At 37.5% G+C, this 15,659-nt stretch overlaps 1 protein-coding gene across 3 annotated transcripts in view; it reads left to right on the top strand.

The window, feature by feature from the left end:
• FGD6 (FYVE, RhoGEF and PH domain containing 6) overlaps positions 1-4,833 on the top strand; it is a 113,398-nt gene extending 108,565 nt beyond the window's left edge. For all 3 annotated transcript variants that reach the window (XM_004269531.4, XM_049695022.1, XM_033427708.2), the window contains 3 exons: positions 1,307-1,435; positions 2,068-2,216; positions 4,602-4,833. In XM_004269531.4, the coding sequence (XP_004269579.1) occupies positions 1,307-1,435; positions 2,068-2,216; positions 4,602-4,638 (315 nt within the window). In that variant the 3' untranslated portion in view covers positions 4,639-4,833. The remainder of the gene's footprint in view (positions 1-1,306; positions 1,436-2,067; positions 2,217-4,601) is intronic.
• Positions 4,834-15,659: the final 10,826 nt, after the last annotated feature.

Below are 15,659 nucleotides of genomic sequence, written 5' to 3'. Positions count from 1 at the left end.
AGGGAACCCTCTTGCACTGTTGGTGGGAATGTAAATTGATACAGCCACTATGGAGGACAGTATGGAGGTTCCTTAAAAAACTAAAAATAGAACTACCATATGACCCAGCAATCCCACTACTGGGCATATACCCTGAGAAAACCATAATTCAAAAAGAGTCATGTACCACAATGTTCATTGCAGCTCTATTTACAATAGCCAGGACATGGAAGCAGCACATATATACAATGGAATATTTCTCAGCCATAAAAAGAAACGAAATTATTTGTACTGAGGTGGATGGACCTAGAGTCTGTCATACAGAGTGAAGTAAGTCAGAAAGAGAAAAACAAATGCCGTATGCTAACACATATATATGGAATCTAAAAAAAAAGGTTATGAAGAACCTAGGGGCAGGAGAGGAATGAAGACGCAGACGTAGAAAATGGACTTGACATGGGGAGTGGGAAGGGTAAGCTGGGACGAAGTGAGAGGAGAGTGGCATGGACATATATACACTACCAAATGTAAAATAGATAGCTAGTAGGAAGCAGCCACATAGCACAGCAAGATCAGCTCAGTGCTTTGTGACCACTTAGAGGGGTGGGATAGGGAGGGTGGGAGGGAGATGCAAGAGGGAGGAGATATGGGGATATATGTATATGTATAGCTGATTCACTTTGTTGTACAGCAGAAACTAACACAATACTGTAAAGCGGGGCTTCCCTGGTGGCGCAGTGGTTGAGAGTCCGCCTGTCGATGCAGGGGAGATGGGTTCGTGTCCCGGTCCGGGAAGATCCCACATGCCGCGGAGCGGCTGGGCCCGTGAACCATGGCTGCTGAGCCTGTGTGTCCAGAGCCTGTGCTCCGCAACGGGAGAGGCCACAACAGTGAGAGGGCCGCGTACCGCAAAAAAAAAAAAAAAAAAAAATACTGTGAAGCAATTATACTCCAATAAAGATGTTAAAAAATAAAGTAAATGGATCTTAAAAAAAAATAAAAGGCATTTTTGACATGTGGAATTATTATTCATCTTCTGGCAACCGAGAAAATACAGGTGAACCCGCAAAGAAACACATACATGCAAGCACAGTTAAACCAGGTAAAATTCTGGAATTGCTTCTAAAAGGAAGGATTTTATGCTCATGGCATGGCAGTATTCAATTTGTACAGTAGCTGATTTTGAAAATAAACAATTTCATTCTGAAACATGATATTCTTATTATGGTTATTGCTTTCAGCACCAATGATCAAAAGCAACTTTGTGATTTTAAATTTTGTTTTTGTATGAAAACTATTAAACTCTGTGTGGGGTTTGCTTACCTAGGTATCAGCGAACACAGAAGATTCTTCTATGAGTGGCTACTTGTACAGATCAAAGGGCAATAAAAAACCTTGGAAACACTTGTGGTTTGTCATAAAAAATAAAGTGCTATATACGTATGCTGCAAGTGAGGTAAGATCTGAAATCTAAACGTGAATAATTTGAGGGTCTTGTTTTATAATGCTACCTGGAAATAATTACAATGTTTGCCTAATTTATTTGTTTTGTCTCTGTTTTTTGTTTTACTTTGCTTTGGGAGGGGGGAGATGTTGCTGTTATTTTTGACATGAACAGTGTCCTTGTTTTGTATCTAAAGAGCTCTCTTACTCAGAAATGTTAGGAATTTTCCATAGTGTTAAAATGTAAGTTTGGGGAGTGTCATGTGACTACTGACTACTTCACTAAAGGCAGAGGTTCGGTGGGACTGGGGTATATCACCTTTCTGAGCTACATTTTCTACATCCATAAAATGAAAGTAATATAATTACTTACCTCCTGTGGTTGTAGAGAAATAATGTGAAATTCAGTGGATATGAACACGCTGAAAACTGTCTGGCACAGTGTCTGGCTCATGGTGTAGGTGGGGCAGGGGTGTCCCAATAAATATCATTGAATAAATGAAAGGTGAATAAGTTGCTAGAATTACCATTGTTTTATATATATGTATTTGAAATTAAGTTAGAGTTATATAGATCAAGAGTTTGCAGATCTGAATTTTGTATCAACTTAGAAACCCATCTCCTTTTGTGTCTTTGTAAATTTAGGATGTGGCAGCTTTGGAGAGTCAACCTTTACTAGGATTCACTGTCACTCAAGTCAAAGATGAGAATTCAGAGTCGAGAGTGTTTCAGTTACTGCACAAAAACATGTTATTTTATGTATTCAAAGCAGATGATGCTCACTCGGCTCAGAAGTAAGTAATTTAGACATATTTTTCTTTCATACATTAGATTTCAAGTTGTTACTTTAACTGATTGATTTTAAAAATAACCTACTTCCATGCATGGAAACAATGAAGAATTTAAATCAGACGTACAATTTAGAAAGAATTTAACGTATTATTCAAACTCTTTAGAATTGTTTTAAAGACAGGCAAGAGTATCTGGAATATTTTCAGGAGGCAGAGAGGAAAAGAAAATAGGTAGTTCTGTCCAAAATATTTTGTGTACACATGACCTTCAAGGAAGCAGCATGATTCTCCTCTGCTGAAAGGAAGGGAAGCTGAGGTTATTTGACCTCTCCTCCAATGAGGTTAAGAATCTTCTCTTGAAACATTCTGGGACTTTGGCAATCCAATGATTCAATTGTGCCATGGAACAGCAGGGGTTTAAACAGCTGCTTGCTGACTTACTCCTTTGGGGAAAAGGTCAAACACATTAAGAGGCTCCCATGCTGTTCCCAATGACTGAGTAGAAAGAAATGGATATCATTTTAGGTGGAAAAGGCTGAAATAGTCTCTTCAAAATTCCAACAAGAATATTTATTTAGATGTCATGAGATTGCTTAACATAGAGAAGCATATCTCTGTGAAACTGAGGTCCTTTCTGAACAAAACAATTCAGTTCGCCTCCCTTTCACCTGATTTTCATTTTGGCCTCACAAAATATACATTTTGTTTTCACTAAGAGGTGCTCATGTTTTCTCAATAGGCTTTAAAAGTGCATGCAGATCAAAAAGAATACTTTAAATAAGCCAGGCTTGTCATTTCTTTAGGTAGTTAAAATTAATGTACCAGAATTACATATGTTCCTGAATAATAATCAGGTACTTTTGAGTACTGAAGAATATTTTTAAATTATGACACACTATTTTTTCTTTAAAAAATAGTTACTTGGGTAAAATAGTAATTGCCCTAAAATTCTGTTGGATATTATATTTCTCATCATTTTTACCTGAATTCATCATCAAGCTGATAAGCTTTTGAATATATATCTTTATGTCATTAAGTTGACAAGATAGAAAGCCCTTCAAGACAGAGCTGAATGTAGTTGGGTGAAGGGTATGAGCTTACTTGTTATTTAGAATTAATACAGGCTAATTTATAAATTTCTCTTTAGGTTAATATCATATGCGTTGCTGTATTTAGAATACATTATACATTATATTATAGAATTATAGAATATTAAAATTATAGAATTATAAATTATAGAATATTATATAGAATATATAGAATATTAAATTTATAGAATATTATAGAATAGAATATTATAGAATTATAGAATATTAAATATTATAGAATATTATAGAATATTATTATAGAATATTAAAATGTGTTATAGAATATTAAAATTATAGAATATTAAAATGTGTTATATAGAATATTAAACACATTATAGAATATTATAGAATATTAAAATGTGTTAATTTTAATGGAAACTTTTGACTTTTAAAAAGCCTTTTTATTATGGTATAAATTATATGCCATTTGCATTTAAAATTTTTTTTAATTCCATCCTTAAAATGTGAGGTAAATCTGCTACGGGCTACTTTTACTAACTACATTGAATGATTTCAAGTGTTCATGGTAAGTTTAGAAGCCATTACACTACTGGGGAGGTACAAAGAAACTACCTCCAAGTGTCTTCTGAATAATTGTAGCTGTGTATATTGTCAAATAAAACTTTTGAGGCAAAAGAATTTTAGAAAGACTTCTATGAAAGTGAGACACTTTTATATTGCATGCAAACTTTAGATCAACTGGGAGTAGACTACTAGATGCTAGATTCCCTTTCACTGAAAATATTAGAATAGGTCTGGACTACAGATGCCCAAGGAGTCTCTGGTTGGTAGAATTAAGAGATGAGGAGACAGGGACAGAGCTAGTATTCCCAAAGGCAGAAAGGGGGTTGAAATAAAGGCCTCTGCAGGTATATCCACTTCCAAAATCAATTAAATGGGATCAGTAGAACTTCATAGAGCCTATACATGAAATGGCCCCTTCCTCATGCTTCAAAGAAATAAGAGATGCACAGGAATTCCCTGGTGGTCCAGTGGTTAGGACTTGGCGCTTTCACTGTCAGGGCCCGGGCTGTATCCCTGGTTGGGGAACTGAGATCCTGCAAGTTGTGTGGTGTGGCCAAAAAAGAGAAAGAAGTAAGAGATGCACTTTTCAGGCCAAAGTTTCGTCCCAATTACCAAATAAAGGGTAGTTCTATACATACAGAATTCTCATTTGCTATAAGAAAGATCTTAAATATACTTGTTAGAGTAATTGGATCCACAGGCACAGCTATTATCTATACTGTCTTAACATATATTGGATGATTGTATTTTAAAATCTAACAAATTTCTCTTATAGGTGGATAGAAGCATTTCAAGAAGGCACAATATTGTAGCTGTATTTGTTTCATCTCTTGTGTGATTCCAAAAGGGTGGAATTTCATCAGAATAGAGTAAATGCAGTACAAAAATTTTATATAAGTGAACACTGCCAGGATAAATCCAACCAAAATCTTCATCAAAGAAATTATTTTGTTAGGTATAAGGTAATTTTTATAAAATGTTTGTTTTTCATGTATGTTATTTATTAAAAATTTGATGTTTACTTAATGGTCAGAGTTATTTCTGAGACTCACACTGAATTCTAAAGTACCTAGCTGTTTGTGACACAGTCCATACTGTTTTCTCAGTGTGTTTTACAGTGTTACTTTGTAACATTCTCACTAGTGGTAAGTCTTTGTAAATAAAAAACACACATCAAGGAGCAAATTTCCATGCAGTGTTTGGTTTGGAAATTATGATTATAAAACAGCTGGTGAAAAAAACACATGTCTTTGAATCAGTAAATTTAGATGAATTTTTGTATCTTTTAATGGAAAAACACATGGCCAATTTCTACCTCAGTAACTATGAAATGAAATTCCAGTAAATTATCAAAAGTATTTCTACTGTTATGTACCTCTTTTGGTATGAGATAATGTTACATCATCAACGAATTATAGCAAAGGGATAGAATCTGAATTTTCATCTAACTCAACAATGAGTAGGAAAAAGGATGTTTCCATTTGCAGGGGAGCACAAATAATCAACTCTATGGCCTTTATGTTAAGTCTAATCTTTTTTTAAAAAACTACCATTTCAACACAAACATAAGTGTATTATTTCTTTAAAAAGCAAAATATGGCAAGCATTATATTACATGATGTCCCTTGCTATTGTAAGTATTCTGAGTCCAAGTCAATGGTGGTATTTGTATCTAAAAAGAACGTTACATTTTCTATAATATTGTGATTTTTTAAATGAACTGGAATTATCATATCAAAAAACACAAATTCAAAGCCAGTATTAGCGGAAATTGTATAGTATCATTTTTTAAAGTTTTTTTAATACCACTTTGTGTTATGTCCTCTCTGGTAATTAAAAAAGTATATTTTTCTTTAACCAACTGTCAGCGTACCTCATTAGGAAGGGTTTATATTCCTAATTTTGGTTCACATACTGTTTAACATATGAACTACTTTATGTATAAAATTGATTAGCAGAAGTAAAATGAAATTAACACTATGATTAAAGTCATTCCTGATGTTCAAAATATACATTTATTGACTGAGCTTAAACTAAATATAAATTATCTTAAAAGGCAAGGTTATCCATAGAATATTTCATTAAAGGGCAAAATAAATTTCCCTTCTGCTTTTATATAAAGGATTTCCTAACTCAGTATTATATTTATGATTGCCAAGAGAATTACTCTGCCTTCTGAAGCCTTCTGAATGTTTGTTGCAGCACCAGGGTATCTACTAGACCTAGAGTTGGCTGCTGCAGTTTTTTGGGTATTGCTTGCTGTGGAATCACTTTGAATCCTCTTGCAACCTCACATAAAATCCTCGCATGCTATCTCCCAAATCTTTTTGTCACTGTAGGTAAATTAACACTTCTTTGCAGCTCATTAATTTTAACCAAGATAGCATAAATAAGGCTTCCATGTTAAATCCCTGCAGTTTTTAGTGTGTCCTTTTTGGAGACCAAGGTTATGCCTTATACAGTGTTTCCTTCTATTTCATTGGGACTAGCATTTTGCAAAACAACAAGTTATTGGAGTTCCTCCCTCCTCCTCTTGAGCTCTCAACCTTCTGACTACAAGGTTTGGTTTAATCTGAATCTGAAAACTATCAACCAAGGCTATTCTATCTTCCAACTGTTGGCTGAATCAAGAAACAGTTAAACATTTAAATACAAGAAACATTGCATAAACTTCTAGTAATTCTCCTAATTACATGTGAAACTCATGTATGATTACGCTAGCTATTGGTTTAGCCCCATGGAGGGCTTTGAAAATTAAAAAATATAGCGCCTTTTGAGGAAGCTATCAGATTACCAGCAACCCTCTGCCAAGATTTTTTTTAAATGTTTGAATTTTATTTATTTTTTTATACAGCAGGTTCTTATTAGTTATCCATTTTATACATTTATATTAGTGTATATATGTCAATCCCAATCTCCCAATTCATCACACCCCCCACCCCCACCACTTTGCCCCCTTGGTGTCCATACGTTTGTTCTCTACATCTGTGGCTCTTTTTCTGCCCTGCAAACTGGTTCATCTGTACCATTTTTCTAGGTTCCACATATATGCATTAATATACAATATTTGTTTTCTTCTTTCTGACTTACTTTACACTGTATGACAGTTTCTAGATCCATCCACGTCTCTACAAATGACCCAACTTCGTTCCTTTTTATGACTGAGTAATATTCCATTGTATATATGTACCACATCTTTTTTATCCATTCGTCTGTCAATGGGCATTTAGGTTGCTTCCATGACCTGGCTATTGTAAATAGTGCTGCAGTGAACATTGGGGTGCATATGCCTTTTTGAATTATAGTTTTCTCTGGGTATATGCCCAGTAGTGGGATTGCTGGGTCATATGGTAATTCTATTTTTAGTTTTTTAAGGAACCTCCATACTGTTTTCCATAGTGGCTTTATCAATTTACATTCCCACCAAGAGTGCAAGAGGGTTCCCTTTTCTCCACACCCTCTCCAGTATTTGTTGTTTGTAGATTTTCTGATGATGTCCATTCTAACGGGTGTGACGTGATACCTCATTGTAGTTTTGATTTGCATGTCTCTAATAATTAGTGATGTAGAGCAGCTTTTCATGTGCTTCTTGGCCATATGTATGTCTTCTTTGGACAAATGTCTAGGTCTTCTGCCCATTTCTTGGTTGGGTTGTTTGTTCTTTTAATATTGAGCTGCATGAGCTGTTTATATATTTTGGAGATTAATCCTTTGTCCATTGATTCGTTTGCAAATACTTTCCCCCATTCTGAGGGTTGTCTTTTCGTCTTGTTTGTAGTTTCCTTTGCTTTGCGAAAGCTTTTAAGTTTCATAGGGTCCCATTTGTTTATTTTTGTTTTTATTTCCATTACTCTAGGAGGTGGATCAAAAAAGATCTTGCTGTGATTTATGTCAAAGAGTGTTCTTCCTATGTTTTCCTCTAAGAGTTTTATACTGTCCAGTCTTACATTTAAGTCTCTAATCCATTTTGAGTTTATTTTTGTGTATCGTGTTAGGGACTGTTCTAATTTCATTCTTTTACATGTAGCTGTCCAGTTTTCCCAGCACACTTATTGAAGAGGCTGTCTTTTCTCCATTGTAGATCCTTGCCTCCTTTGTCATAGTTTAGTTGACCATAGGTGCATGTGTTTATCTCTGGGCTTTCTATCCTGTTCCATTGATCTATATTTCTGTTTTGGTGCCAGTACCATATTGTCTTGATTACTGTAGCTTTGTAGTATAGTCTAAAGTCAGGGAGTCTGATTCCTCCAGCTCTGTTTTTTTCCTTTAAGACTGCTTTGGCTATTTGGGGTCTTTTGTGTCTCCATACAAATTTTAAGATTTTTTGTTCTAGTTCTGTAAAAAGTGCCATTGGTAATTTGATAGGGATTGCATTGAATCTGTAGATTGCTTTGGGTAGTATACTCATTTTCACAATGTTGATTCTTCCAATCCAAGAACATGGTATGTCTCTCCATCTGTTTATATCATCTTTAATTTCTTTCATCAGTGTCTTATAGTTTTCTGCATACAGGTCTTGTCTCCCTAGGTAGGCTTATTCCTAGGTATTTTATCCTTTTTCTTGCAGTGGTAAGTGGGAGTGTTTCCTTAATTTCTCTCTCAGATTTTTCATCATTAGTGTATAGGAATGCAAGAGATTTCTGTGTATCCTGCAACTTCACCAAATTCATTGATTAGCTCTAGTAGTTTTCTGGTGGCATCTTTAGGATTCTCTATGTATAGTATCATGTCACCTGCAAGCAGTGACAGTTTTACTTCTTCTTTTCCAATTTGTATTCCTTTTGTTTCTTTTTCTTCTCTGATTGCTGTGGCTTCCAAAACTATGTTGAATAATAGTGACAAGAGTGGACATCCTTGTCTTGTTCCTGATCTTAGAGGAAATGCTTTCAGTTTTTCACCATTGAGAATGATGTTTGCTGTGGGTTTGTCATATATGGCCTTTATTATGTTGAGGTAAGTTCCCTCTATGCCCACTTTCTGGATAGTTTTTATTATAAATGGGTGTTGAATTTTGTCAAAAGCTTTTTCTGCATCTATTGAGATGATCCTATGGTTTTTATTCTTCAGTTTGTTAATATGGTGTATCACATTGATTTGTGTATACTGAAGAATCCTTGCATCCCTGGGATAAATCCCACTTGATCTTGGCCTATGATCCTTTTAATGTGGTGTTGTATTCTGTTTGCTAGTATTTTGTTGAGGATTTTTGCATCTATATTCATCAGTGATATTGGTCTGTAATTTTCTTTTGGTATCAGGGTGATGGTGGCCTCATAGAATGAGTTTGGGAGTGTTCCTTCCTCTGCAATTTTTTGGAAGAGTTTGAGAAGGATGGGTGTTAGCTCTTTTCTAAATGTTTGATAGAATTCAGCTGTGAAGCCATCTGGTCCTGGACTTTTGTTTGTTGGAAGATTTTTAATCAGTTTCAATTTCATTACTTGTGATTGGTCTGTTCATATTTTCTATTTCTTCCTGGTTCAGTCTTGGAAGGTTATACCTTTGTAAGGATTTGTCCATTTCTTCCAGGTTGTCCATTTTATTGGCATGGAGTTACTTGTAGTAGTCTCTTAGGATGCTTTGTATTTCTGCGGTGTCTGTTGTAACTTCTCCTTTTTCATTTCTAATTTTATTGATTTGAGTCCTCTCCCTCTTTTTCTTGATGAGTCTGGCTAATGGTTTATCAATTTTGTTTATCTTCTCAAAGAACCAGCTTTCAGTTTTATTGATCTTTGCTATTGTTTTCTTTGTTTCTGTTTCATTTATTTCTGCTCTGATCTTTATGATTTCTTTCCTTCTGCTAACTTTGGGTTTTGTTTGTTCTTCTTTCTCTAGTTCCTTTAGGTGTAAGGTTAGATTGTTCATTTGAGATTTTTCTTGTTTCTTGAGGTTGGCTTGTATTGCTGTGAACTTCCCTCTTAGAACTGCTTTTGCTGCATCCCGTAGGTTTTGGATCGTCATGTTTTCATTGTCATTGGTCTCTAGGTATTTTTTGATTTCCTCTTTGATTCCTTCAGTGATCTCTTGGTTATCTAGTAACGTATTGCTTAGCCTCCATGTGTTTGTGTTTTTTAGTTTTTTTCCCTGTAATTGATTTCTAATCTCATAACGTTGTGGTGAGAAAAGATGCTTGATATGATTTCAATTTTCTTAAATTTACTGAGGCTTGATTTGTGACCCAAGGCGTGATCTATCCTGGAGAATATTCCATGTGCACTTGAGAAGAAAGTGTAATCTGCTGTTTTTGGATGGAATGTCCTATAAATATCAATTAAATCTATCTGGTCTATTGTGTCGTTTAAAGCTTGTGTTTCCTTATAAATTTTCTGTTTGTATGATCTGTCCATTGGTATAGTGAGGTGTTAAAGTCCCCCACTATTATTGTGTTACTGTGGATTTCCTCTTTTATAGCTGTTAGCAGTTGCCTTATGTATTGAGGTGCTCCTATGTTGGGTGCATAAAAATTTATAATTGTTATGTCTTCTTCTTGGATTGATCATTATGTAGTGTCCTTCCTTGTCTCTTGTAACATTATTTTAAAGTCTATTTTATCTGATATGAGTATTGCTACTCCAGCTTTCTTTTGATTTCCATTTGCATGGAATATCTTTTTCCATCCCCTCACTTTCATTCTGTATGTGTCCCTAGGTCTGAAGTTGGTCTCTTGTAGACAGCATATATATGTGTCTTGTTTTTGTATACATTCAGCGAGCCTGTGTCTTTTGGCGTGAGCATTTAATCCATTCACGTTTAAGGTAATTATCAATATGTATGTTCCTGTTACCATTTTCTGAATTGTTATGGGTTTGTTTTTGTAGGTCCTTTTCTTCTCTTGTGTTTCCCACTTAGAGAAGTTCCTTTAGCATTTGTTGTAGAGCTGGTTTGGTGGTGCTGAATTCTCTTAGCTTTTGCTTGTCTGTAAAGCTTTTGATTTCTCCGTTGAATCTGAATGAGATCCTTGCTGGGTAGAGTAATCTTGGTTGTAGGTTCTTCCCTTTCATCTCTTTAAATAAATCATGCCACTCCCTTCTGGCTTGTAGAGCTTCTATTAACCTTATGGGAGTTCCCTTGTTTTTTTTTTTTTGTTTTTTGTTTTTTTTGGTAGTACGCAGGCCTCTCACTGCTGTGGCCTCTCCCGTTGCAGAGCACAGGCTCCTGACACACGGGCCCAGCAGCCATGGCCCACGGGCCCAGCTGCTCTGCAGCACGTGGGATCCTCCTGGACTGGGGCACGAACCCATGTCCCCTGCATTGGCAGGCGGACTCCCAACCACTGTGCCACCAGGGAAGCCCCTCCTTTGTATGTTATTTGTCGTTTTTCCCTTGTTGCTTTCAATAATTTTTCTTTATTTTTAATTTTTGTCAATTTGATTACTATGTGTCTCGGCGTGTTTCTCCTTGGGTTTATCCTGCCTGGGACTGTCTGCACTTCCTGGACTTGGGTGGCTATTTCCTTTCCCATGTTAGGGAAGTTTTCGACTATAAGCTCTTCAAATATTTTCTTGGGTCTTTTTTTCTCTCTCTTCTCCCTCTGGGACCCCTATAATGCGAATGTTGTTGCATTTAATGTTGTCCCAGAGGTCTCTTAGGCTGTCTTCATTTCTTTCCATTCTCTTCCCTTTTCTGTTCCACAGCAGTGAATTCCACCAATCTGTCTTCCAGGTCACTTATCCTTTCTTCTGCCTCAGTTATTCTGCTATTGATTCCGCCTAGTGTATTTTTCATGTCAGTTATTGTATTGTTCATCTCTGTTTGTTCTATAATTCTTCTAGGTCTTTGTTAAACATTTCTTGCATCTTCTCGATCTTTGCCTCCATTCTTTCTTTGAGGTCCTGGATCATCTCTACTATCATTATTCTGAATTCTTTTTCTGGAAGGTTTCCTATCTTCACTCCATTTAGTTTTTCTGGGGTTTTATCTTGTTCATTCATCTGGTAGATAGCCCTTTGCCTTTTCATCTTGTTTATCTTTCTGTGATTGTGGTTTTTGTTCCACAGGCTGCTGGATCGTTGTTCTTCTTGCGTCTGCTGTCTGCCCTCCGGTGAATGAGGCTATCTAAGAGACTTGTGCAAGTTTTGATGTGAGGGACTGGTGGTGGGTAGAGCTGGGTGTTGCTCTGGTGGGCAGAGCTCAGTAAAATTTTAATCCACTTGTCTGCTGATGGGTGGGGCTGGGTTCCCTCCCTGTTGGTTGGTTGGCCTGAGGTGACCCAACACTGGAGCCTACCTGGCTCTTTGGTGGACTCTGGGAGGGCTCATGCCAAGTAGTACTTCCCAGAACTTCTGCTGCCAGTGTCTTTGTCCCCACCGTGAGCCACAGCCACCCCTGCCTCTGCAGGAGACCCTCCAACACTAACAGGTAGGGCTGGTTCAGTCTCCTATGGGGTCACTGCTTCTTCCCCTGGGTCCCGATGAGCACACTACTTTGTGTGTGCCCTCCAAGAGTGGAGTCTCTGTTTCCCCCAGTCCTGTCGAAGTCCTGCAGTCAAATCCCGCTAGCCTTCAAAGTCTGATTCTCTAGGAATTCCTCTTCCTGTTGCCGGACCCCCAGGTTGGGAAGCCTGATGTGGGGCTCAGAACCTTCACTCCAGTTGGGTGGACTTCTGTGGTATAAGTGCTCTCCAGTTTGTGAGTCACCCACATGGCAGTTATGGGATTTGATTTTATTGTGATTGCGCCCCTCCTGTCTCACTGTGGCTTCTGCTTTGTCTTTGGATGTGGGGTATCTTTTTTGGTGAGTTCTAGTGTCTTCCCGTCAATGATTGTTGAACAGTTAGTTGTGATTCCAGTGCTCTCGCAAGAGGGAGTGAGCGCACGTCCTTCTACTCCGCCGTCTTGAACCACTTTCCCCGCCAAGATGTTTTAAATGTGGAATAGTAACATTCCCTTTCCCCCTTATCAATCCTTCATAACTTCACTGAAGCTGATCAGTTATTTAACCTTGCTCATTCAATGTCAAATGAGAAACCTAATTATATACATTTTCTTGTAAAGCTACTTTCAAAAACCTCTCTTGATAGCTAATATTTTAGCAAAAAAAAAATATTGGATGCATTCTGTAAATGAGGAGAAGGTATAAATAGTACTTAGAGGGACTTCCCTGGTGGTCCAGTGGTTAGGACTTCCCCTTCCAAAGCAGGGAGTGTGGGTTCAATCCCTGGTTAGAGAGCTAAGATCCCACATGCCTCTCGGCCAAGAAAACCAAAACATAAAACAGAAGCAATATTGTAACAAATTCAATAAAGACTTTAATAAATAAATAAATAGTACTTAGATCCCAAGAGTACTGTATTTACTACACTGATACATGTGCTTCCATCAAATCCTTTTCAAGTATCTCCTTTTATTCATAAGGAGGAGAAAAGAGCAGTTATAATGTTAAGCCCAAAAGGATGCTGAAGGAAACCTAGACGAGAGATGCCAGGTCAAGCTAGGGGAAGGCTGGCCTTCTTAGTACGTGTTTACAACTAGTGTTCCTCCTTTATCTGTGGCAGCTGTAAATGCAGAGGACCCTCCAGAGTCTAGGAGAATAAGAAAGGTTATCTTTGGCATCATCCCACGTTTTTGAACCTCTCCCCAACCTTTTCCCCTGTTCCCTAATGTACCCAGTATCCTCCTACTGTCCTTTGCCCAAGATACTTCCTTTTTAACCAAAACCTTGATTCTTTGAGCATGTAGTAGCATTTCTTAAAGTGAGATCATCAGAGCAACCTTTGTTTAATAGAAAGCTGTAATGAAACAACTAATTGAAGACGACAACTTTAAAGTGTAGTTTTGTTAGCCAAAGGTATGTGTTATATTTGGTTCGTAGAATATATCTGGAAATAGGGAAAGCCTGCTATTTAGTAATTTAGTTAAAATGTAAATGTTATCACAGCGTATGTTGATATGTCTCAGAGTGTGCTTTCATTGTACTCAGGTTTTGAAATTTGAGATCCATTGTAGTTAAATATCGTCACTGGAACTTCCAGAGAGATAAATCTATTTGTCTTACTACACTGCCCACTCCTTGAAGACAGATACTATATCTAATATGTCAGTTTCTCACAAAATACCTACCCTGTGTCTTTTAAGTGAAAATATTTGTTGAAGAAAGTAAGGACAGGATTCTGGTCATCTCCAAATCAGAGTCCCCAAAGTGCCCTCATTATAACTCAGATCTTAGACCTGCTCTTTCCACCATCCTGCAAGTCCATATTTGCAAGTACCTGTTGGACATCTACATCTTAAGCACTTTAAACTTTACATGCCTAAAACTCAACTCAATTTCTTTTCATTCAAATCTGTATATTTTCTTCTGCAATGGAAAAACACCATTCTAGGCTCCAGAATCTGCCTCCAAGTGTCAACGGGACCCTCTACAATTGCCTTTGTATCCTTTCTGTCTTCGTTGTCCTTCTGTTATTGCATCTGCCCTAGATCAAGTCCCTGTTACCTCTTCCCAGTGACTGGCATAACTTTTCTTCTAATTCCAATGCCTTCTTTGCATGGTCCCATTTTAAACATTGCCAGAGCCATCTTGTAAGGCATAGTTCTAATCTAGTTTCATCCCTGCTCTTTACAACCTTCATTGGCTTCCGAGTGGCTTGGTGTGGAACACTTTTCCTCAGGTATCATACACTGCAGGTAACCCCAACCCAACCTTTCTCTGTTCACATCATTTTGTTTTTCTTTATCCTTTCCCCCACCTCCATTTCTGCCTATTTATCCAAGACTTCTCTGTAATAGTTGATCCTAGGCCTTCTCTCTGTTCCTCCTTAGACCTACTGTCTCCTTCCTCTATGCTTCCGTAGCCTTTAGCTCCTAAACAGACTTTTTTATGGTGCTTATCACATCCTAGCCTTGAGACCAACAACTATATCTTGTTCATTTGAGATTCCTCCTCAGCATCTGGCAGAGTGCCTTGCATGAACTGGACACCCAGTATTTGGTGAGTTAAATTAATTCAAATGGATCTTTTTTTTTTTTTTTTTTTGAATGCCTCTAATACACAAATCATTCTGGAGCCTATGCCACTTTTAATGTTATTTTCGAATGGAAATTTTCTAGTAGGATTTTTGTTTTGTTTTAAGATAAACGTAGTAGTAAATTTTCAAAAAGCCTCAATATCAAATCCCTCTCTTTTTTTTGGGGGGGGTTCTTTTATATGAGTTGGTCATACGGCATGTTAAGAACCAATCTTGAAATACTTTTTTTTTTTTTTTTTTTTTTTGCGGTACGCGGGCCTCTCACTGTGCGGCCTCTCCCGTTGCGGAGCACAGGCTCCGGACGCGCAGGCTCAGCGGCCATGGCTCACGGGCCCAGCCGCTCCGCGGCATGTGGGATCTTCCCGGACTGGGGCACGAACCCGTGTCCCCTGCATCGGCAGGCGGACTCTCAACCGCTGCGCCATCAGGGAAGCCTGAAATACTATTTTTTTAAATGACAAATTTATAGAAACACTTTTTACTTAAAATGATAATATAGTTTGTATCTTATTGTCCACATATGTAGATCCTTTATAAATAAAATATTAGCACTGTAAATAATGTTAATATTATATTTATACACAATAAATTTACTAAATCTACTATTGGTGTGATGATGTCTTGTTTGTTTGTTTGTTTGCAGTACGCGGGCCTCTGACTGTTGTGGCCTCTCCCGTTGCGGAGCACAGGCTCCGGACGCACAGGCTCAGCGGCCATGGCTCACGGGCCCAGCCGCTCCGCAGCATGTGGGATCTTCCCGGACCGGGGCATAAACCTGAGTCCCCTGCATCGGCAGGCGGACTCTGAACCACTGCGCCACCAGGAAAGCCCGATGATGTCTTTTAAACCATAATTTTTTTTTTTTTTGCG

The sequence above is a fragment of the Orcinus orca genome, chromosome 11 (assembly GCF_937001465.1).
Source record: "Orcinus orca chromosome 11, mOrcOrc1.1, whole genome shotgun sequence".
Taxonomy (NCBI): domain Eukaryota; kingdom Metazoa; phylum Chordata; class Mammalia; order Artiodactyla; family Delphinidae; genus Orcinus; species Orcinus orca.
The sequence above is the reverse complement of the archived record's forward strand: the minus strand, read 5'-3'. Positions and strand labels throughout refer to the sequence as shown.